At 37.7% G+C, this 25,989-nt stretch overlaps 1 protein-coding gene across 1 annotated transcript in view; it reads right to left on the reverse strand.

The window, feature by feature from the left end:
* Positions 1–25,989, reverse strand: part of GNAI3 (guanine nucleotide binding protein (G protein), alpha inhibiting activity polypeptide 3) — a 62,653-nt gene that overhangs the window by 16,513 nt on the left and 20,151 nt on the right. Inside the window, exons 2-4 of the mRNA XM_006899353.1 lie at positions 6,870–6,912; positions 6,593–6,734; positions 1,511–1,533 (exon numbers count right to left, since the gene is read on the reverse strand). Of these exons, the coding sequence (XP_006899415.1) occupies positions 1,511–1,533; positions 6,593–6,734; positions 6,870–6,912 (208 nt within the window). The remainder of the gene's footprint in view (positions 1–1,510; positions 1,534–6,592; positions 6,735–6,869; positions 6,913–25,989) is intronic.

Raw genomic sequence — 25,989 nt, forward strand, 5'->3', positions numbered from 1 at the left:
TTAAACCAGGCTACTCCTTGGAGGCAAGGATTCTGGGGCTTCGTCTGACATACTTTGGACATGTTGTAAGGAGAGACAGGTCCTTGGAGAGGGACATCATACTTGGTAGAGTGGAGGGACAGCGCAGGAGGGGAAGGCCCTCTATGAGGTGGATTGATTCAGTGACTGGGGTAGTCGGGATGGGTGTGTCAGAGGCAATGGGATTAGCACAGGATAGAGCAGGGCTTAGGGCTGTTGTACATAGGGTTCCTATGAGTCACAAACGACTGGACAGCACATAACAACAACAATAAAAAGGTATTTTCTGGTAGGGAAGTCTAAGAGAACTGAAATTAAGTCTTTCTACCTTCTCATTCCACCTAAACAGAATTATAGTTAAAAGACTAGAACTGAACTGAGGACTGGTTTTATTCCCTCCCACTCCTCCATATACACCACTAGTGCTTGAAATGATCTCTACTGATCAAGTCAAGTCAGCAATTTCTATCCTGGTGCCTTCCCTCCAAGTCCTCCTTTCAGGGTTATAACTTTCTAATAAATCTATCATTAGTATTTTACCTTCAAGGGGGAAAAAAAATCCATCCTGGTTGCTCATGATTTCAACAGAAAAAAAATAACAAACTAGTCTATAAGACAGGTCTATGTAATACATTCCCAACCGGTTAAAGGAATTTTAAATCACACCAGAAATGTTCTCAGTAAGAAAGAGGACATATAGTTTAAATACATCAAAGGAAATAAAATATTCATGAAACTTAAGGAAAGTCTCCTAGTCAGCTCAAACAGCAGGATATAATGGAGAGCAGTGAAGACCTGAGGGGAAAAATATAAACAGTCCCTTCAACTCAACTTCTCCACTGGTTTCTGGTGTTAATAAATCACACAGGAGGAGATAATTCATCCTTCTTTCTCCCTCAGGGTTACTAACTGGTGGATTCTAACCACAGGAGAGGCTTGGCCTTTGCGTTCTCAATTAAACTCTCTCCTCAGTTGTTGTTGATAGAGGTGTACGATTCAGAACAATCCTAAGAACAACTGATCTGAACTTGTGCCAGCCTCATCATATCTGATACACCTGAGGTCACTGTCACTGTGTCAATCCATCTCACTAAGTGAGAGTCTTCCTCCTTTACTGACCCTCCACCTTTCCAAAGAACTTTTAAAAGCACACATTGGGTAGAGAAAGAGTAAAGGAGGAGGGGAGCAATCAACTGTATAAAAAAACAATCATCAGGATAAAGTCAACTAGCAAGCAAAGCATTTTAGACAGCAGATAAAATCATAACCGAAGCCTCCCAAGGCATGTCTCTACCAGAACCTGTGCATCCAATTTAAGCAAAGACAAACAAAACTACACAATCACACTCAAATTTTGTAGAACTCAGGTCTCCAACTTCAATTATCTTTGTTTTGTAAAAAAACCCTTTTTTTCTGTATTCCTCCTTTAAGAGTATTCTCTATATTCTTCCTAATAAAACTTTACGTCTAATACTATCTAAAGAAACCTTACCTAAGAAACAGTTCCCTACTCCTCTTTCCAGAGAAAACAAATCTGAAAGAACAAATGGCCAAGGGAAGATTTTTTTTAATTACTAAAAATGGCAAGTATACACAAAAGTGAACAGTAAATCTTTAAACACTGAACTATATGTATGAAAGAATTCAAATAACTGCATTAAGTAATCTTTAAAAATTTTATTCTAATTTTAGAACTCTGATGTGTCAAATGTGTTAACAGTTGATTACCCAATGTGGACAGAGAGTGGGGTGGAGCTCCCCGATTAAAACAAGCTTGGAAGGAGGAGTGGCATCCACTTCCGTAATAGCTTGCCTCAGGAAACTCTATGAACCTGGAGAGGATGAAACGCACCCAAGCGTTGAGGACTCTCCATCATAGGGTCGTTATGAGTCCCCTGCGACTCTACGGCACTTAACAACAACAGTTTTAGAAACACCAAAATAGAAGGTGATGGTTGCTATTAGGTGCCATCGAGTTCATACGACCTATAATAGTGTTCCTATGAATAATAGATCTGCACCCTGTCCTATCCTGTGCCATCCTCACACTTCCCAAGACACATGAGCCCACTGCTATAGTCACCGTGTCAATCCACCCAGTCATGGAGCTGCTGCTATATATTTTCACTGTACTGACCCTGTAAAGATTCTTTCAGGAGTAAATATTTTTCCTTTACCACTTTTACTAATCTACTCTTCTTCCTCGATAATAAACTTACTATAGACTTGAAACACCTGCTGCAGAGATAAAAGATTATAATACAGTCTTTAATATGGGTTATACCTCAACATCAAGAAAACAAAAATTCTCACCAGCAGGCCAAGAGGCTACATCATTATAGGTGAAGAGAAATTATTCATTATCTTGCTTGGATCCACAATCATCATCCTTGGCACCAGCACCAGAAAATCAAAAGATATTATCGCACTGTGAAAGCTTGCTGTCAAGGACTTTTCCAAAGTACTGAAGAGCAATGATACCAGCTTAAAAACTGAGGTGTACCTGATCCAAACCATTTTTTTCCAATTACTTGCTATACAGCTGAAATTTGGACAACGAATAATAGAAGAATTACTGATGTTTTTGAGTTGTAATGTGGGAAAATAGTGCTGAACCTGACAACTATCAAAAGGACAAATATATCTTGGAAAAGATGGAGCCAGGATGCTCCTTGGAGGCAAGGATAGTGAAACTCTGTCTCACATACTTTGGGTATGTTGTTTAGGAGGGTCCTTGGAAAAGGATATCATGTTTGGCAAGGTGGAAGGTAAGCAAAGGGGAAGATCCTCAGTGAGATAAACTGACACAGTGATCGTAAAGGTGGGCTCAAGCATACCATGGATAATGAGGACGGTACAGGATAGCACAGGGTTCAGATCCACTGTTCACAGGGCTGCTGTGAGTCATAGTTGGCTCAACAGCACTTAACAACAATTGTTCTACAAAGAAGAACCTTTTTAGAATGAACTTCCTATCATCCCTAAGCTTATATGAAATAGTACCTCATTCTACACCTGGCTCTATTAACCATTCACTTTCTAACAAACCATAAAAGCCCAGATCAAAGACAAAGATATAAATCAGGGTGGGGGGGGATGCACATCACCTTTAAAGAATTATACAAGTTTATAGATTCGGATGAAGGCATGCTAGAAAGTTGGGTTATTCCATTAATCTGAGATTAATGATGATGTTGAATGACTCTAGTAACACAGGAGCGTTAAGACTCAAAGACTAATGACAGCTGAATTGATAGGGGAAAGAAAAAAAAAATCAAGAAAAATAGAGGGCAGATGGGAAGAAAAAAGAAGAAACTAAGAAATAAATGAGAAGGGGAAATAAAGTTATCACTGATCCATTTTCTAGTACAGAGAAGTAGAATTAGGTGACAGATGATTAAGAAAAGGGTGGAGGAAAAAAAGGAAAAGCAAGAGATGACAAAAGGAACAGAAAGGAGGAAGAATAAAGACTCATTTTGCTTTAGCTATTAAATTTTCCCTGCTCAAAGGCTTAGGAAAGTATCTAATTTATATGACACCTTTCCCAAAAAATATAAAACCCGTGCCTCACACATCTCTTCCCTTCTCATTATGAGATCTGCGTAAGAACTTTTCTTATAACTGTAAATCCACTAAGACATTTCTTAAACTACTATCATCCTTTTAGTGGTTTTTTTCTCCCTCTCAACAGTTTCCCTATTTATTTAATGAGTTTTAATTTGCATTTGGTAGGCTGAGATACTGCTTACAAGACTTCCTACACAGCTTCACAGAAGTTATAATTATGTTGCAATCCGGTTGCAACTGACTCAAAATTAACCTTCCAGTAAATTGCACAGGAAGTAAGACTGCCCATCTTTCTCCCTTGGAGCAGCTGGTGGATTTGAACCATGTGTCTTTGGGTTGGGAGTAATTTTTCAGGAAGACTGTCCAACTCATTGTCATTTCTTTTTTCCACAGCATCTAGGTGTGACATTCTGATTCCAGCATCCTAGAAATCCTGTTAACTCCACTTACTCATTCACTTACTGCCACTGAGCTGGAAGTGACTCATCGCTGACACTCCAGCAGTTTTTCGGAGACTGTAAATCACATGAGAGATTACTCATTACTTTCCCGAGGAACCACTGGTGGATTCAAATCACCAGAAAGGTTTAGCCTTTGGGTTAGCACTGCAATTCCCTACAGATAATGCTGCCAGAGCTCCGGACAATAAGTAAGTCCCTTACTTCCAAGATATATATTCAGCCTACTGCTGAAATTTTTCTGATGTTGATACATAAGAGGCTATTCCTAACTTCTCCACTAGCATCAAACATCTTAATTTACAAACCAGACCTTTAGGACTCTTTGTTGTTGTGTATCTTTGAGTTGAAACTGACCCACAGGTGACCCTCCAGTGGATTTTCAGACAGTTGATCACACGGGAAGAAACTGCTCATCCCTCTCCTACAGATCAGATGGTGGATTTGAACAGCGTGCCTTCAGGATTGCAGGACAACATCTTGCCACTAAGCCACCAGAGCTCCCTTTAGGAGTTGATGATGTTGTTAGTTGCCGCTGAGTAGAGTATGACTCATAGGAACCCTATGAACAAAAGACCTGAACCCTGTTCTAATTTATGTACCCTGTTCTAATTTCTAGGGTTTTCAAAAGCCTGTTATTTAGGAAGTAGATGGTCCATCCTGCTTCCTAGTCTGTCTTAATCAGGGAGCTCCACAAGAACCTGTTCACTGTGGGTAACCCTAATGGCACTTGACACACCAGTGGTATACATTTCAGTATCACAGTAATCCCAAGTTATCTCAATACAGCAAACTGACAGACAAGTACTGTACCACTTAAAACAAAGTTCTCTCCAAATACAATTAACACAAGCCCTCAGGCCCAACTGACTTTAAAGGCCAGCCCAGGAGGTCCTGATTGCTTAAATAAGAGGCTTTCAGCCCACTGCTGATTGTTAAGGAAATCAGAAACAGCCAATCAGCTTGCATGTGATGGTTAAAAAGAAAAAACATCCAAACTGTTTATATCCAGCTTTCAAGTAAATAAAAAACACCCTCCAGAATCCAACTACTCCAAGCTGGAAACTCATCCTCAGGCAGGACCCACCAAACTGACTTTTAAATACAAAGCCTCACCTACCAGGTCCCTAATGCTTAAACATGACAGTTCTAAACACAATTTTTTAATATTTGACTATGTGCAAGCTATTAGAGAATTATACTTGATGTTATGTGCCATTGAGTCAACTACGACTCATAGTGACCCTATGCACAACTGCTCTGAACCATGCTCTAAAGACAATCTAATTGTCTCTGACACATCTACCCTCATTACCCCAGTTACTGTGTCAATCCATCTCATCCAGGGTCTTCCTCTCTTTTGCTGTCCTCCACCCTTCCAAGCATGCTATCTTTTTCCAAAGCCTCGTCCCGCCTGGCTACATACCCAAAGTATATGAGACAGAGCTTCAAAAACCTTGCCTCCAAGAAGAAGCTTGACTTCACCCTCTCCAAGACAGAACTGTTCGTTCTCTTGGCAGTACAACATATCTTCAATATTCTTCATCAATTCTTCTCATGTTCTAGTCATTGATGCACAGCAAGTAACTGTGAAGACCATGGCCTCGATCATGCACACTTTAGTCTGTAGACTGACATCCTTGCTCTTCCACACTCTGGAGAGGTTCCTAACAGCATATTTTTCTAATGCAATTCATCTTTTGATTTCCTGGCTGCTGGTTCAAAAAGTGTTCATTGTGGAACTGAGATGAAATTGTTAAAAACCTCAATCTCTTGTCCACGTATCATGACGCTGCCAATTGGCACAGAACTAGAACATAATAAATATAATCCAATCTTAAAGCCTATGGTTATATGCAGTATAAGGATATAACATTCTTGAACACCTGAACATTGCCTCTAACATACAAACTTCAACAATATGAATTATGCTGAGTGGTATATGTCAATCACAAAAGGGCAATTATGGTATAAGACTACTAAAGCTAAGGTAATGATTATACATAGAAATCAATCTTTGAGAATTAACAAGGATGAAAAAGAAGGGAGAAGAGAGCAAAATAGAAAATAAAACTTGGGCTTTATGATGACATTCTTAACAAGTAATTTTTTTTCTTTTAACATGTTGCCCGCACACACTTTTAAAATTAAAATTGACTACCATTTGCAGCAACTTGTTAATCACTACATCTCTCAGTACAGTGTATCTACTACTTTTCTCTTAGATTACTTCAATTTACCAAAATGAATTACTATAAAGCTCAACAGTAATGTGAAAGCAGCAACTAAGCTATTATTAAAAAAAAAACCCAAACACAAAAAACCAAAAACACCATAGATCAACAGAATCCCATAGCCTAGACTCTTCACTGAGATGGTAATCTAGTATCTCTGAAGACAGATTGCTAACACCTCTCAAGTGACTGAACAGCACTTTGCTACATCTTGTTGCTTAAATTCATTTTCCTAAACATGAAGCAAATTGTGCCTCTCCCTTTATTGCATCTACTGAACAAGATCAAACAAAAAGGAAATGAGAAACAACTTACTGCTCTGGCAGCTTCCCCAAAGTCAATCTTTAGTCGTCCCATGGCTCTTATGATCGCAATGATGGACTGTATAGTATTACTGTAGACAACCACTTTATACTGTTTACATTCTTCCTCTGAATATCCATCCTCATGAATGATTCTTTAACAATAGGAAAACCATAAGTAATTATTACAGATGTAAAATGAAAATATACTAGACTTGTTTTTTTTCAGACTTGTTAATACTTTATGAGGATATCCAACCTTACAAAAAAAAGGTCATGCCATGACTTACTTCATTTGTTTCACGATAGTACTTTTACCAGATTCTCCAGCACCTAAAAGAGGGGGTGAGAGGAAAAAAAGGAATGAATTTATATGTAATCAGAGAGATATAAGAAATAAATATGAGGAATATGTAAAAAATTAAAAGCTCTTCGCTGTTCAGTCAGAACCAACTCACAGGTGACCCTCCAGTGGGTTTTGAGGCAGCAGTACATTACACAGGAGAAGACTGCCTATCTTTCTCCTGGATTTCTGGCTGTGGATTTGAACCACCAGAGATTCCGCCTTTGTAGTGGCACAATTCCCTACAGACTGATGACACCACCCAAATTCCCTCAATATGAGTGATAATTCCACCTTAATTGGAGCTACAGATCCAAGTGAAAATTGTAGTGAAACTTTCATGCCTATTAGCAAAACTATGAGCCTCTCCATTAGGGCACTTCACTCTCTTTATATAAAACTAAACTCATTTCATCAAGATGATTCCAACTCATAAAGCCCCTGTAAGACAGAGAACTGCCCGAAAGGGTTTCCAAGACTGTAAATCTTTGGTTGTGGCAGACTACTACACCTTTCCACCACAGAGTGTAGTGGGTTCAAACTGCTGACATCTTCGTGAGTAGCTGACATTTAAACTGTGCCACCAGGAAGGTTTTCACATTACTTAGAAATCAAATATGAAATATAATCCATTAAACTGACCTAGGCTCTGCTTATAAACACTTGTGATACAAAGAAACAAGATTCAAGAAAAGATGGCAACACCCCCAGGAGCTCACTGTCTACATGAAGTTATCATGTTATAGACACCATGCTACAGTTTGAACTTAAGTAAATATGAGAGGATGGAATTTTTTTGGAGGGTTATTAAGTCCTTGTGACATCCTGAACATGGGACTAAATAGAAGCAGAGAAGGTATTTGTCCTCACCACATTTTTGGTATATACTCCCTAAGAATCTCATTTCCTAGCAAGGAGTTGGAAACAACCTAAATGCCCATCAACAAACAAATGGGTAGAGAAGCTGTGGTATATTCGCACAATGGAATCCTATGCTGCACTGAAAAACAAGGAACTCACGCAATATTATTCAAAATGGGTGACCCTGGAGGACATTATGCTGAGTGAGGTATCTCAGTCACAAAGGGACAAATGCTATATGGTGCCACTGTTGTAGAATGAGGCTGGCATCAGGGTGGGGGTAAGGCTGAAAAAAACTGCATGAAATACGTTTACAGCATTGAAGTCTATGGGGGAGAGAATAGTTTAATGAAAGTATTATATTTTAGGGCATTATGTTTATCGTAGGAGTACGCAATGAGGGTTGCAGAGTGGATTATATTTGGTGTTGGCGGTGGGATTGGGGGAGGTGTGGGGGGGATTGTGTACCAATGAGGGAGTTTTTCTTTTGCTTTTCAGGGAGAGGAGCAAACCGCGGGGGGGGGGGGAGAAGGGTGCAACAATGAATGAATGGAATTCCAAAATCTCTGTAGATGTTCATCGAAATGAAAAAGAAATAAATTAAAATATTATTTAAAAAAAAGAATCTCTCATTTCCTTCAAGTCAGTTGGAATTACTTTTAAACTACTAACTACAATTGTAAAATGAGTCTTCTAAATGCTAACGATCCAACTATACTTGCCTAGTCAAACTCATTCTCTTGCCATCTAAGATGCCCATTTCACACAGCTTCTTCTCTATTATTAAATCTTATAAAGTCCTCCCTACACCTATCAGCCAATGATAGATCTTGCCTATCTAGAATATGAAAGGAATCAGAAAAAAAGGCTCAAGTTTACCATAACCTAATCTACACATCTGTCTTCATCTACATCAACCACTGGGTTATTTTTAGTTGATGAACTGTTTGTCAAAGTCTAAAGACAATCCCTCTGCTTATGCAGGGATACACTTTATACCTATTCAAGAGTTTGCAACTACAAGTTGCTACAATTACTCCATAATACTTAAATATCATCTCTCTCTTCTCATTAGGTCAAGCCCCTCCAGTAGCATTTGTACAAGTTGATGACATCTCTTCGAAATAGTTTTTTTACTAGGCAGGCTTCTAGATACCACACCCTCATCATATGACTTTATTCCCTCTCAGTCTCCTATTCTTATTTCTAACTTTTAAAGGTTGTATTATTTCAAGGTTCTGTCCTTGGCATTCTCCACCGCCCCCACTATCTATACTCAATATAATCTTATTCACATCATTCATAAGCTGTTAAGAGTCGTAACATTTAGTAAATTCTTACTATGTGCTAGACACTATTTTAAGTACTCTGCTTATATTCAATCACTTAATCCTCTTAATTATCTTGTTGAGTAGGTATTACTATCCCCATTCTACAGATGATGTAACTGAAGTAGATGCATGTCAAGTAACTTGCCCATAATTACACAGTAAGTGGCAGAACTGAAATCTGCATTCCCACAATTTGATTCCAAAGTTGATGATTTCCAAATTTAGAGCTACAATCTTGGCTTCAGATGCATATATCTAAACCACCAGCCTGATATATCTCATTACATTTTTGGCAGGCAACTCAAACATGGCATGTCCAAAAGTGAATTACTCCACCCTCATCCTAAAACAAGCCTGCTCCTCCCTCAGTCCTCTCATCTTGGTAGATAGTAACCATTTGCTGAGGCCAAAAATGGTAACATGTTACTAATACACAGATGAAATGTGCCAATCACTATTATTGAATTGAAATGGAGCTCAACCGGGTTTTGGGAGACTGTAAATTCCATAGGAGGAGACTGATCTTTCTCCTGTAGAGTCAAGGTGAATTCAAACTATCAGAAAGGCAATGTCTGGGTTAGCAGCACAATTCCTTTATCAACATGGTTTATTTTTTCTTTTCATTTTAAGATAAAAACATAAACACTGATAGAAGTGGTCATGTTTTCTTCTTGAACTGTAACAGATCACCATGAGTGTAATGAAAATCAGAGGTTTAGGTAACTGCTAAAGCTCCCTAAATAGTCCAATGCATAGACCCTGCCTTTACCACAGTCAGTTCTAGTCAGCAGCCAGAATGAATTTGCAAAATGTGTATCAGATGATGTTACAGCTCTGTCTAAACATCCTCCAACTATACTTAAATAAAATTTGAGGTCAATAAAATTCAGTATGTTCTGGTCCCCAACTCCTACTTCCTCATCTCCCTATGTTCTTATTTGTCCTTTCTGCTCATATTGGACTACAACATTCTTTCTTTTTCCTTGAACTGCCAAACTGGTTTTCAATGACCTGGATCCTGATACAAGGCTTTTGCATTTATTGCTCCCTCTACCTGGAAAAATTGTGCAAGATTTTCCCCTTCACTGAGGTTTCTGCTTCCTTCAGAGAAGTCTTCCTTGACTTAATTTTTCCTAAATAGCCCTAGCCTATCACACTCTTACTGTGTTGTTTCTTCAGTACTTATCACTTTAACACATTACTGTTACTTTTTTATCTTACTCACTAAAATAACTACTTCATAGCTGATCCTTGTATTCTCAGGACCTAGAACTAGATCTGACAAGTACTGCTGAAAAATGAATGGCTAATGCTTAGTTAAGAATGACCTCTTACTAAATATTTCACAATTGTACCAAACAAAAATGTTAGTTAAAATAAAATTCAATACAGAAATTCCAGATAATTACATTTTACAAAACCAAGATATTTACATATATTACTTTATCTGTTCCTATAGTTTAATCAATATTCAGAAGTAGGATTAAAATAGCTGATATTCAAAACAACTATGGGATGTCATCTCACCCCAGTGGGGGTGGCAGAATTTAATAGAGCAGCAAGCAACAGATGTTGGCGAGGATGTGGAGAGACTGGAACCCTTGTTCAGTCAGTGGGAAATGTGGAATGGTGCAGCCACTGTGGAAGGCAATATGATGCTTTCTCAAAGAGTTGGAAAGAGAGATACTGTTTGATCCAGTAATTCCACTACTGGTAATACTCCATAAAAAAAACAGAACTGCCATCCAAGTAGATATGCGCACACCCATATCTATTGCTGCTTTGTTCACAATAGCAAAGAGTTGAAAACAGCCTAAATGTCCATCAACAAATGAATGGATAGAGAAGCTGTGATATATTCACACAATGGAGTACTGTGCAACACTGAAAAACAAAGAACTCATGAAATATTACACAAAATGGGTAACCATGGAGGACATTATGTTGAATGAAATATCTCAGTCACAAAAAGACAATACTGTATAATGCCACTGTTGTAGAACAGGTCTGATATGGGGGTTGGGGAGAAAGCTAAGAAAAGAGAGGATAAATAATGTACAAGGCCACTGTAAAAAAGGAACATGTGAATAGGTATTATTGGCATGGCAAGAGTCCAGAGTCAGAGTTGTCTAGTAAAGCGGTGGTGGGGGGGATGATTGTATAACAATGAGGGAACTCACCACCACCACCAGAGGAAGGTAAGCTGGGGTAGAATGAGGGACAGGGAGGAAAGTGTGTAACAATGAATGAATAAAAATTTAAAAAAAAAAAAAGAAGAATATGTTCAAACCTATCAAATAAAGTATACATTTTCTAAAAAAAAAAAAGTTGCTATTCAAGGAGCATGCACAGACAGGCCTTTTTAGTGACACTGTTAGTAGTACCTCTCCTTTGAGACATACTAAAAAAGAACTAATGCTTCAGTATTGGGAAACAAAATACAAATGCTTATCAGCTATTCTTTAAAGTGACTGACTCACAGAATTCACATTAGCATGTAAGTAAAAGCAAATATGCACCATTCTTTTCTGTATGGAAAACAGCATTTCTATCACTCATATTGGACTATTTTGAATGAAATAGTGAGTACATTTTAAAATTTCAGATTCAATTCCTACTCGTCATTAAGTTCCAGCTCATGAAAGTACTGATTTAAAAAGGGGGGGGGGGGGAAGGTTGCCCTATCTCACCCATATTCTCAAGGTTCCCTGGTAAGATAGGTCATTCCTACTCCTTAAAGCTAACACCACATATTTTTTTTTTCTCTCAAGCTTTTATTAGGTATTCTCTGTCCTTAAAAACACCTTTTACCACAAGCTAACTATAGGATCGGTTTTAATGTGTGATCCAGGGCATTTTATACAATAATTAATTACTTTATAACAACAAGTCTTTGATCTATTCAGCTTCTAGAGATCATAAAGAGTATCTTACTAGTTCTCCAAGCATGAAATCTAAGATTTTTCTGGAACCCACTCACTCTTCTTTCCTTACATCAAGTTGTAACAAAATCTCCTGCCTCTTATGCACATTTCTTAAATTAATCCTCCGTGTCTGAGTCTGACTCTTGATCTATCTGTTAAGTGTTGTAATGTAGTCAAAATTCCAGCTCAAAGACCTCTTCTTTTTCATCATTTTCAAATGACAGTATTTTCTGAAGTGCCAATTTATCTCATAATAATCTAACCTCTTTAAACACTTTCTGTAATCCTTTTTAAATAGGTTCTGCACTCTTAGTTTTTACCCAACCCTTTGTGCTTTGTTCCTCCAGTTTGTGAAGTGCCCTCTTGATGACATCTTTTTTTGAGAGGGTCTCAAATTGTCCCAAGCCACTTCCTATACCTACCCTCAATATGTATGTGGTATTTGAAACAATTTTCTTGTATGTTTCTCCTCATCTTTCTTCAATATTCACCACAAGTATAAGAGAAGACCTATTTGTTCACCTTCAATTCATCAGGGCTGGATGAAAAGAATGGAATTAACACAAAGACTGCGGTAGAGAAATGTCTTGGAGAGGCAAGAACTGATGATTATTGTGTAGGCAGAAGGAATAGACTTGAATGAGAAGCTGACATCCAAGCAGATATATGCACACCCATGTTTATTGCAGCTTTGTTCACAATAGCAAGGAGTTGGAAACAACCTAAGTGCCCATCAACAAATGAATGGCTAGAGAAGCTGTGGTATATTCGCACAATGGAATACTATGCTGCATTAAAAAACAAGGAACTCATGCAATATTATTCAAAATGGTTGACTCTGGAGAACATTATGCTGAGTGAAATATCCCAGTCACAAAAGGACAAATATTACATGATGCCACTGTTGTAGAATGGGACTGTCCTTGGGGTTGGGGAGAGGCTGAGTAAGATGGGTTCAATAATGTATACTGCACTGAAACAGAGGAGGGAGAAAACTGTTTAAAAGAGATATATAACTAGGTATTTCTGTCATCACAGGAGACTAGAGCGAGGGCTACATGGTGGAGGGGACCTGGGGGAGGGTTTGTAAAACAATGAAAGAATCTTTTCTTTTACTTTTCCATAATTTTTGGACTCATGTACTTATAACTTGTTAGTCAAATTTGTGTCTTCTAGGTTGCAACACCCCCATGATACATCTTCAAGGATATGAACATGTACGGCCAAGCACAATCAATAAGAGTGCATCTAAATTCCAAAATCAATCTCCATAATAGTCTATGTGTTTCCTACTGCCAAAGGGGCCCTTTAGAGTAGTGAGAGAAGATCTTCACCCTGAAACCCACAGTGTCCCTTTTCAGCAGGAAGTAGCTAAGAGAATACGCCATCCCCTTTTCCTTATGACTCAGGGTGAAGTCTCTCTCAGGGAGGAGTGACAGGGAATGGCAAAGGACACACTGACAAAGAAGATGAATCAGAACTGGCTTTGACAAGCACTGTGGCATTTGGACAAGAACAAACTAGGAGGAGGGTAGAGAGAATAGTGCAACAATGAATGAATGGAAACCCAAAATCTCTGTAAATGTTTATGAAAATTAATAAAATATACTTATAGAAAAAATAAATTAATTAACTAATAATAATTTTTAAAAATAAAGAAAATTCTTAAAAGGGACCACAGATAAGAGAGAATGGGATTAGTCTGGCTTAAGATTTTATCTTTTTAAGAACATTCCTAATGTAATAAGAATAACTGAAGTTGCAGAGGTTCTTGTGAGAAAAAGGAAGATGAGGAAACTACTGGACAGTCTTGTGCTCAATAAAGAAAGCAAAGCAATCTGTAAATAAGAGTAAAATTAGTTTAGAAATCACCCTCTAAAACAAACAAAACAGTTTGGCATACATAATTACCACCATTGTTCAAAGAAAAGCAATCAAGTAGTACATACTCTGCTGGCAGAAAGTTTGTAGAATTAGTGTGTTTACCTTAAAATGTTCTTAATATTATTTTTAAGAAGCTCTCTGAAAGTAGACACCATAATCATATGCCTTTTGTTTTATTTTTCCAATAACGTAATTATAGATATGAAAAGGAGATGGTGAAAATTTCTTCAGAAGTTATAAAAAAATAATCACTGAATGTAATTATTTAAATAAGTCACTGTTAACACAAGTGAACAAACTCCGTTTTTAAAAACACTCCCTGAGAGATGCCAGTATTAAAACCCTACTCTATTGCCTAAAGGCTTCCTCTTTTCTCCCCTTCATTTTGACTAAAAGAGATTACCTAGAGCTAGTTCAAAAAAGGAACCATATATATGTACGTTCACAATTCTGGCCCTTTAAACACCATGTATTTCCTCATAGGTAAAATATGAGTCAATAACACCACCTATCTCAAGAATTCCAAGAGGATTAAATGAGTTAAATTCACAGAAAACGCTTGAAACAGTGTCTGGCACATAGTAAGTGTTCCATAAACATCAGCTAGCTATTATTTTTGACTGCTACTATTACTGTTCAATATACTACCATGTGATATTGTGGCCTCAAAGTATTTAACTTTATGAAACTTCTTTGGACATTGCCTTTGGCTCCAAATCCCAGCAGAAAAGGTCTATTTAGCAATTGTTTCATATCAACAAAATCCTAGATAGAATCTGGATTCACTCTCCAAAACAACGTTAACCTAAAAGTTACAGCAACACTAGTCAAGGCTTAAGTCAGTTTATCCACCCCACTCTGAACAACAAAACAATCTTTCTTAAATATAGCTTCAATCCTAGCTATTTTCATCTACTCTCTACTTCCTCCTCCCTACTTCTCACCATCTGTGACTCTCCAGCTTTTACTTAAAGTTTCCTTTCAGGACTTCATATCACAATCAATCACCTGTGCTAGTGACATTTGGAAAATACTTCCTTTTCCTTTTAAGTATTTGTTTCTGTGGAGAAATCTTGAACCTTCTCACAGCTAAGAATTATAATAAGACATTCTTTCTCAATGTCTGGACAACTCAGTTTCAGTTTGGTAGTATTTCTGGGCAACCCTCTAGTGTCAGATCAAGATTTTCCCTCCACAGGCTTTAATTATCAGTTCTGTGGAAACATCTAGACTAAGTATACACAATTCCTTCCTCTTAGGCTGAAAACTTGAGTAGCAAATATTTTTCTTTTTTGAAATTTAGTCTTACCTTTTATTTAAAGCATAAAAACATTTGGGAGGGAGGGTAATGGTTATCACAGGGAGCTTTGGCGGCACAGTGTCAAGAAGTTGCATTGCAGTCTTAAAGGTATGTGGTTTGAGTCCATCTGCTGCTCCAAGGGAGAAGGATGGGCAATCGCCTCCTGTGCAATTAAATGCCTCTGAAAACCCACTGGAGGGTCAGCTATGGGTCAGTTCTGATTCAATGGTACACAACAACGATATCATGCTTGTTGTTGTTAAGTGCTTTTGTGTGGACTATTAATCATAGTGATCCTATGAATAACAGGCCTGAACCTTACCCTATTCTGCACTATCCTCTCAAGCCCATTTTTATAGTGATTGGACCAATCTATCTCATTAAAAGTCTTCCTTTCTTTCTCTGACCCTCTACCTTTCCCAGTGTGATGGGTTTTTCCCCTCAAGGACTGGTTCGTCCTGACAATATGCCCAGAGAATGTGAGACCAAGTTACACAAGCTTTGCCTCTATGGAACATCCTGGCTGCACTTTCTTCAAGATACATTTGTTTGTTCTTTTGGCTCCCCACCAACATAATTCAAAGGCTCCGATTCTCCAGCCTTCCATATTCATTGACTAACTGACAGGTACAGAGAAAGCAACTGAAACCATAGCTTGGATTATTCCTTTTCAGCCTCAGTCCCAGAGGCTGGTGACTAAGGAGAGATCATCTCCAAAACTTTCTTTCCCAGACACTCTCATCCCATCTTATCTCTGGCTAGCTCTAAAAACAATTATTATATAATCTTCCAAGCTCCTATTCTTTTTGATTTTTATAAAATGCTAACTGGTTTTCTTAACTTGATAAGTGAACTTATTTTGGCACTTCCACATTTGTGTAGTTTCCCTCCAGGGCCTACTTATCAGGCTTAACTTAAGCTGTAGAGGACAGTGTCATATACCAAAACACTAGTGCCTGGTCAAACTATCTATTGTAATTATTTTTAGATTTTTCCTCATTAGAGTTCTACTGGCCTCAAATAAAAAATTCCTCCTTGAAAGCACAAAATAAAGCCCCCTTTTTGTGGCCTCAAAATCTAGAACACATGCTGGGGCAGCGTGGGCATTACTATCTATGAGATGAATGGATTGAGTTTTTACGAGACTCAATGGTTGCTTAATCACATTTTGCAAATGCCAGTTTAAAGAATGGAATTTTTTTATGTGGGCAGTTAACAGAAACGGAGTTCCACTCCTGTGCTATCTTTTTACTCAGCTCCACACCCACTCCTAGCCATGCCTTAAACTCCCACACCTCTGTGCCTGGCAATCATTTCAGATTCACTCACTCCCCTCTGACCCTATTCTCTTATTCTGTTCAAGTTTCCTGTACCCAATGCTCCACTTCAGTCAAATAACTCATTATGAATCTGCCCTGCCCACCCTATCATTCCTAACACCTAAAGCAATTTATAAAAATATGCTGGGCATTCATTAAATATTTTTCAATGAACAAATATCTTTAAGGATAAAAGAAAGCACCAAGTTATAACTGAGGCAGAGATAATAGGGGTTTCCGCACCCCCTCTGGAACAGATTTCTCTAGGGGAAAAAAAGTCATACATCAATTACAAAAGACTTAAGGAAGATACAATTAAAAAAATTTGATGAGCTGTAAACGATAAACTTCAGAACATGTGCCTAGACACAACTTTGAAACTCCCAGTTGCCTCCTTAGTGAGAAATGGCCCATATGATCTGACCCATGCACCTCTCTGCGATTGTATCAGAATAAATGACACAAGAGTGAGCCAGTCACAGGGTGGCCAGAGATCTACAACCTGTGTAGCTACGTGACAGAAGATGAGCAGGATCAACTACATTACCTGAAAAATTTGAACTAGAAAATACAGGAAAAGGTGTTCTTAACTAAAGGAAAGAATTCTGAGAAAACTAGTACGGGGACAAAGATCAACAAAGGTACAGAAAGACTTAAAGATGCCAAGAGAGAACATAAAAGATATAGAAAATGGATGAGGAGAAAGGATGCAAAGGATCAATGAGACAAAAGATAAAAGCACAGAACAAGTGAAGGTGAAGAGGGCAAAGAGCTAAGACAGAAGAAACGGGAATAGAGGAAAGATTAAGACAAAGAGAATGTCAGAGATAACAGGGTAGCCACTCCAAAAGCTATTTCTTCAAGTCCTTTTAACTTGAATCTCCACCTCTTTCAGCATCCCTCTCCATACTTTTTTTTTTCTTCATTCTTCCAGTGAGTTATTTGTTAAATTCCCAGTCAAGGTTCCAGCAGCGAGGTGAGGTGGGCCAGTTCAGATCTTCCCAGGGAATGCGCCTTCTGCCATCCCAGGCAGACAACTAACACACGGAGCAAAGAGGCTTGTACATACCGTTCACATACAGAGGCACTGCCGCCTTTGGCAGTTATTGCCTTCTCAAAACGGTGGAAATTCAGGTAGTCCTGCCAGCAATTCTTGGTTTGGTTCTGGCTGGGAAAGTGGCTATCAAAAGGGGCAGTTTAGTAGTTCCTGATTTTGGTCTTGAAGTCTTCTGCCATGGTGTTGACTTCTAAAGACTCTTCTGAAATCCCCACTCCATACTTTAAGAAGCTCTCTAACTTTTTTTAACTAGTCTGAAGGAATTTTATGTTACTTATAAGGAACTTGAACTGGCTTTAAGAAAATCTGAATCAAATCACCTTTAAAAAAAGTAATTTGTTGTTATTAAATACTGAATACACAAAAGAGTGTATTTGTGAATAACAAAACAAACACCTGTAAAAAAACATTATCTGTTATTTTTTTAAGTCCTCTGTATGTCCCTCCTTAACATCAATTACTTTTTTCACTTTGTATTTCAAAATGATAAATATGCAATGAGAGATGAAAAAGTCTAACAATCAAACTGCCCATAATTTACAGTTTACAGTTTATTCAAAGTGCCCTATCTTTCAACAATTAGAGACACAAACATATCATTTTATCATTTATCATTTCATCCATAAGATAGAAAGCTTATTTTATAGAAAGTCATTTTAACATTCATAAATCACCTATGGCAGATTTTGGTTTGGGTTGTTTTATGATTTTGTGGGTTTTTTTTAAAAGAAAAGCTCACTGAGTGTATAGCTATTCTCAACAGGTTATCACTTAATAATATAAACAGCATAACTTGAGATCATGAGTTCTCTTTGAGTAACTGGCCATGAGGAGAGGAATCACTTGCTCACCTTTGTGAAACATAAGAATGTTTTAGATGTTATTTATTAACAAAAGATTACATGTTGGTTGCCTCAATATTCTTTTTCTTTTTTCCCTTGCTGTGTACCATCGAGTCAAATCCAATTGGCAGAGGAGATCGCCCCTTCTTCTCCAGTGGAGCATCTGGTGGATTCCAACCATGTGCCTTCAGGATTGCAGCACAGCTTCTTTTCCACGAGGCCACCAGAGCTCTGTGCCTCAGTATTCTAATTTTGGTTTCAAGTGAGTAAAAACATTTACTTCTTTGAAAGGTGGACAACAAAAATATCATTGTGGTGCTATTATATTTATACATACAACATGAAAGAAAACTACTTTTGTAAAATAAATACCTTACTAGCTCTAATCTCCAAATTTCTTTGTGAGTCAAAACTGTAGACTATGAAATCTGAAGTATGCCAGTTTTGTTGCAAACGTATTAATAACAGTTGTATTTTATGTAGAGTAACGTGAACAGAAAAGTCACAACTGTAATGCATATATAATCCAAACACCTCATTTTAGCCCACAGAAATAATTCTTCCTATCTAGTGGAGATATTCTCCAAAAGTTAGTTGTAATCCTACATTAATTAATTTCCACATTCTCATACCCTAAAGTTTTAAGTTTAAATATGTGAGGTGTCCATGCTCTACAGTCTCATCTTCCTCATTTTCCTGGAGATGGGACCAAGTCATAGCTGACCCTCCAGCAGATTTTTGGAAGCTGCAAATGCACAGAAAACTGTTCATTTTTCTCTCAAGCAGCAACTGGTGGCATAATGCCTTCAAACACTGCTGGAAGCATAAACATTTTTCTACAGGCCTACTGACTGCTGGTACCAAGTGAATTCACTGCGGACCCAACTATGATAAAATTGTTGACAGTCTAAAAAAGGTGTGGCCTTTAGTAGCATAACTCCCTACCATCTGAGTGGATCAATGCTCCCCCCAAGAAGGCAGAGATTTTCAGATCTGGCCTCGTTTTAACTGTATTTGGTCAAGCATTCTTCTAAGTGGTATAAGCACTGGTCTGTCCATTTGCTGTACAGTAACTCGTGGTTGCTGTGATACTGAACACTGAGACACTGATGTGTCAAAAGTGATAATGGTCACCCGTGGTGGACAGTGTTTGGTGGAGCTCCAGATTAAAACAAGCCTGGAAGCAGGATTGGCATCCACTTCCAAAATAGCTTGCCTCCAGAAACCCTATGAACTTGGAGAAAGGATGAAAGTTATACAAGTCTTCAGGTCTTTCGTTCATAGGGTTGCTATGAGTCACCTGTAACTTGAAGGCACTTAACAAAAATAGCAAAATAGGGAGCTCTGGTGACCTTGTGGCAAGAAGCTGTGCTGCAATCCCCAGTTCGAGGCCACCAACTGCTCCATGGGAGAAGGATGGGCAATCTCCTCCAGTGTGATTAACTGCCTCTGAAAACCTGCCAGAGGGTCAACTTTGAGTCAGTTTCCGACTCAATGGTCCTCAACACAATAGTAAAACAACATAAAGTGAGTTTCCACATAATATAGGATGCCTAAAATTTCTATTTTCTTTGTCATACAACATTCATCAATGTTGCTAAATCAAAAGCAAACAAAAAAAAGTTTGGATTTGGTATATTCTATTCACTCTCTTATTACAGCAAGAATTAGAAGAAGAGTGAAAATGTAGGTAACGAGAGGGACGAGAATGCAAAGGCTCTAGACTATTTCTCCTAAGCAAATATATAGATATATATCCTGCATACATTCCTAGTCTTTTCATCTCTGTTCCTGCTCCTCTTTTACTATCCTTTCATGACAGTCAAACCCATCTGTTTGCCTACTAACGCTTCCTAGCCTTGGGCATCCTATCTATTCTCTCTGTCTGCATATACTTTCTGGTCTTTACCTTAAGAGTTTGCATTTATCATTCAAGATTCACCTCAAATAGAAGACATTCCTGGTATAAATGTCTCTGTCTTCCAAAATTTGCTGCACCTTCTCTATATGGCCTAGTGGGTAAGGAATCTCACTGCAACCCAGAAGCAGGCAGTTCAAATGTACAAGATGCTCAGGGGGAGAAAGACGGGCAATCTCCTCCTACGCAATTTACAGTCTTTGAAACTCCACTCTGAAAACCAAGGGTCAGCTATGAGTTGGTTTCAACTTGGTAGCAACAAGGCTATCTCCATATTTCACATATAAGCTTACTTTTACCTCACTTAAAGTACTTACAAATTTAATCTACTTTTCAACCCTATCTCCAAGTTAGTTAGACAAGTACCTAGGGGGAAATCAGAGTTTCAGCATCAAGCTAATAAATGATCCTTCTCTACTTAACAATGAAAACGGAAAAGACTAATTAAAAACAAACAAACAAACAAACTAAAAAACCAGCCTTAACTAAACGTAGTATATGCTTCATTGGTCTTGGGAAAGAAAATTAGAGGAAAAAACTGAAATCCAAACAAAGAATTTAGTTGACAAGAGTGCAACCAATACTAATCTCTTAGGGTTGAATATAGCAAGTTGTCAACATTAGGTGAAATACATATTCAAACTCTAGGCAACTTTTCTATAAATTTAAACTTATTCCCAAAAATTTACTTAAAAAAATATTTAAGTATCCTAGAATAAAAGTTGAAAAAAATTATAAATAATGATGTACATAAATATGAATTTTTAAAATAAGAAAAATGGACAGGCCTTTCACAAACTTATTTATAGCCTCATAATACTGATGGAGGGTCTGAATCAGAATCAACTCAATGGCCATGGGTAAAGGGATTACACAAAGATTAATTACACAATGGTAAAAGTATTTAAGGGGAGCTCTGGTGGCCTAGTGGCAAGAAGCTGCATTGCAATGCCAAAGGTACATGGTTCGAATCCACCAGATGCTCTGCCGGGGAAGGAGGGACAATCTCCTCCTGTACCAGTCAGATCTGATTTGACGGCGCGCGCGCGCACACACACACACACACAAAATAAAATAATAATAAAAAATTTAAAAAAAAGTATTTGTTAATTTTAAGGAAGTTTGATTGAAACTTTCCCTAAGTCACTAGGATACTACTACTGTATACATCAGGGAGTGTGAGTATGGCCCAGGATAGAACAGGGTTCAGATCTTTTGTTCAGTGTCACTATGAGTCATCCTTGACTCGATGGTACCTAACTACAACCTCAGGTCAGATAAAAACAGGATATACAAGCACAATTTATGTTTACTAATGAAGTGTAAGATCTCGTGGCTTAGTGGTAGAGTTGAGGGACCAACCCAAAGGTATCAGTTCAAATCCACCAGTTACTCTGTAGAAGAAATATAAGCAATCTCCTCCTATGCTAGTCAATGCCTCTGAAAACCCACTGGAAGGTCAAGTATGAGATGGTTCTGACTCAACAGAATGTAACAACAACAATGGAGTGTATATTTTGATTATGCCAAGACGTGCCTGATTTCCTAACATTTACAGATGTACATGAGCAGCTAGGAAAATACTGAGATTATCAGTGAGGAAATAAGAATAAACTGAGATATACAGTATTAACATTATTCAAGAAACTTAAAGACTTTTCCATGACTATTAAAAACACTTATCCATTTGAGAATGACTTGTTGATAGAGAGCTAACAAAACAGAAATGGATGATAATGAACATGATCTTCCAAGTACAAGCTAGAAATTCGAATAAACTTGGGTCTGAAACACTAGATCTTCCTGGAACTTCTGAGATCACGAAAACATTCAGGTACAAGTTAAACAAATATGATAGTTTTGGTGTTTTTTCTTCTTTGCTTGGTTCACATTATTTCTGTTACAACTTAACCATGGAAAATACTTCACTTACAGAGGATGCTGTATCAAACTAGAACTAAATAGTTGATTCTACACTAAGTTATTCAGTTCAAGCAGCTTGAGTTACAAAAATGACACAGCTGATTACTAAACAGGTAACAGAATAGCCTGGCTAGGTAACAGGCTTAAAGAGAACGCTTAACTTCCTCAACAATGAAAAAGAATTATCATAAAGACCAAACTGGCAACTAGCAAATACTAAAACAACTTATATTCTCTTTGGAACATTTACTTTTTGTGTCTTTAACAAATTTTATCTTTCAGGTATTTACTTTGAGTTTTGGGGTTATGTTTTTGTAATCGTTCTACGAGGCTTATTATGTTAATTTCAATTTAACTCAGGAATGAGATGTAACAACAAAAAAAAATAGGCCTCTATAATTTTTTAAATACCCCATCTGGTTGACAGATTAATGTCACATACTAGAAACTCCTGAAATAATATTTAAACCATTCACTGCCAAAGGAAAAAAAGGAAAATGAAGCTCGGAGAGAAACACACAAACATTCAATTCTCCAATCTTCACTATCTTTGTTCTTTCATGTTACTTTGTCATACCTCCTTCCCCTGAATTTAGCTTCCAGTTCAGAGATGTAGTTTACTAGTGCTAGTCTAGAAAGCAAAATTTAAAACAAAAATAAAAAGCTTTAATACTCTGAACAAATAAGCGTCCACTGCTCTAGATCTCTATGAGATGCACAACATTTTTGTATTTTGGTCATTACTGTTAACATGGCTCTTGAGTTCTTAAACATCTCTGTAATTCCTCCAACAAGTCCTATCTCACAATAAAACAAAAGCAGAAAAAACAGAGCATGGACAACTAAATGTGTAATGCTCAATGTTTTGCCTATTCTTTAAAGAAAACTCTCAGCAAAGTTGTTGGCACAGGGTAAAACAGTCTGCTCGACCTCTTAGCCTCAGATTATTTTCTGGTCATAAAAATGAATGCTGTTCGTTGTCACCGAGTTGATTCTGACTCATGGTGACCCAAGTATACAGAGCAAACTGCTCCACAGGGTTTTCAAGGCTGTGACCTTATGAAAGATCACTAGGGCCTTGTAATCAAACTGACAACCATTAGCTGGCCAACAGAGCTTAACCACTTGTGCACCCAAAGACTTGCTCATAAAAGTAACAAGAGGAAAAGTTGGCAAGGAAAAGGCAAAGGTAGCATAGATGCTGAACTGGCTGTACTTATTATTTAAAATTAGTTTCTGGATTAAAATCAAAGGTGATTAAATTCAGGTGACACTAACTAGTCTGAGTTGAGTATATTGATAATGGGAATTTAAAATCCTTCTGCTCTGCCTCAAGTTGAATTTAATTACAATACTCAACCATGTAAAATGACAATATTGAGAAATAATAAGTATATGATAATGAATTAATGACGTGAATTAAGGCATAAAGAAGTGCTATGCTTAGTTCCTCAATATTACAGTCCATTACATTTGACTTGTATTTAATTAATAGCTAGGAATTGCCATCTACTTATTAATCATTAGGGCACTCTGGTGGCCTAGTGGTAAAGGTTAACTCTCAACTCATAGCTGTTGAGTCAGAACCGAGTCACAGCTGATCTGCCAGCGAGTTTTGGAGGCAGGAAATCGCATGGGAGGAGATTGTTCATCTTTCTTCCTCAGAGCAGATGGTGGATTTGAACCACCAGAGACACCATCTTTGGTTTAGTAGTGCAACTCTTTACAAACTATACCACCAGAGCTTCCTGGTGAAAATGTTAAGGCTTATACAATTCAAGTAAGCCCTCTCTGCCTTCCCTCTACCATACCTTTACCCAAGCTGACTAGATTGTGGTGGACATCAGACAAGGCTGGGTCATACTGATAATATTTTCTGCCAGGAATGTAGAAGAGGGAGACTGAGTAAGATGACATAGAACACTTGAACTACCAGGTCAGGCCATCAAGCGAGCAGAAAAGGTGTCAGTATGCCAAAACCAAAAGTAAACTAAAAACTGGAGGAGAGAGGTGAAGGCAGGTAAGCCCTCAGTGAGCAGAAAGGGCTGTTTTGAAGAGCTGGCTTACAAAGAAAGCAGAACAATCATTCTATTCTAGAAGTTGGAGTTGGGTTGTAGCACAATTGATGTGACCTGGTGTATTGTTATCTTTCCTTAACATGCCTACGAAATTTCCTACTGTGTCCTTTTAATAAACCTCTTCTTTCCATTGAATTGGTTTACATGTGTTTGTTCCTTACAGGCAAGAAACTTAGCATTTTATTAGGTTCTGATGAAAGGGCTGGTGACCTACTTCTGAATACTTAGTAGAAAAGTGCCATGGAGCATTCTTTCCTGACACACATGAAAGGCTGTGTGAGTCAGAATCAATTCAACAGCAGCTACCAAGTATATGACTAACCACATTAGAAGACAGACTTATCTAAGTGGTATAAAGCAGCCATAAAGTACAATGAGATTTAAAAAACACAGGGATAGATAGCAGTGAATTCAGAATACTGTAAAAGATCTCAAGGACGAAAGTTAATAGCTATCATAATGAAAAATAATTTGGGATATTTCAGTATGTATTAATTATGAAACGAGGGATATTAAAAAACCTTGCTCGTGCCATAATTATTTAAAAACAAAACAACTTTACTGATCAATGAAATCTAAAAGTATGGTATTGGCTAAGTCAATTAACAGGCTATATGGGATCAGAGCAGAAGAAGAGTAGAAAAAAATAAGTTAATTTTTCAGCCTAGATGATTTTGAGAATGATGGTACCTGATGAGAAAAGTTCAAAACAAGTGACATACGGAAGAAGGTTAAGGGAGTAAAGGAAACGACAAGTTCTATATTATACATGTTTAGGTGGAGTAAGTAGCTGTTCATTAAATCATCACCGGGAAAGGGTGGGGGGAAGCATCAGGTAGAAAAAACAGATTTCTTACAAATTCCAGTAACAATTTGGTCTCTAAAAGAAAAAAGCAAGGTTATTCACCAAGATACTACTTCATGTTTAGATTTAGCGTTTGTTTCCCCCTCTATTATTATTATTTGCTATGTAGCTACAAGTTGGATAATGAATAAGGATAAGAGAAGAATGTCTGAGTTGTGTTGGAGAAGTGTGCTGAGTATTTCATGAACTGTCAAAAGGGCAAACAAGTACATCTTGGAAAAGCTGCAGCCAGGGTTTGGTGGCAAGGATAAGTGAAATATCTCACATACTTTGGGACATTACACTTTGAAAGGTCCGTGAAGGAACGAGATGGACTGACACGGCGATAGTAATGGTGGGCTCTCGTATGTAAGAGATGATGAAGATGGCACAGGGTAGGGTAGGGTTCAGGTCCATTGTTCACAGGGTCATTATGAGCCTTAGTAAACTCAAGGCACCTAACAACAAACATTTAGAATATTCCATTATTGTCTAGCTACTGGCTTCCCTATTTCTTTATATTTTCCTGAGCAAGTAGATTTTTAAGATTCAAAGACAGGTAGTAGAGTAAAGAGAAGAATCATATGAAAAACATGGCTCCCAAATCAGAAAAAAAAATGCAAATTTTGTTAACAATTTTAGAAACTCTGTGGAGTCACTGACATCCTTAAGGATTTTTAAAAAAACAAAACCTCACTTCACCAAGGAAGACATTCAGATGGCCAACAAGCACATGAAGAAATGTTCAAAATCCCTAGCCCTGAGAGAGATGCAAATCAAGACAAC

This window comes from Elephantulus edwardii, unplaced genomic scaffold (genome assembly GCF_000299155.1).
Source record: "Elephantulus edwardii isolate Elephantulus edwardi_28Jun2011 unplaced genomic scaffold, EleEdw1.0 scaffold00252, whole genome shotgun sequence".
Lineage (NCBI taxonomy): Eukaryota > Metazoa > Chordata > Mammalia > Macroscelidea > Macroscelididae > Elephantulus > Elephantulus edwardii.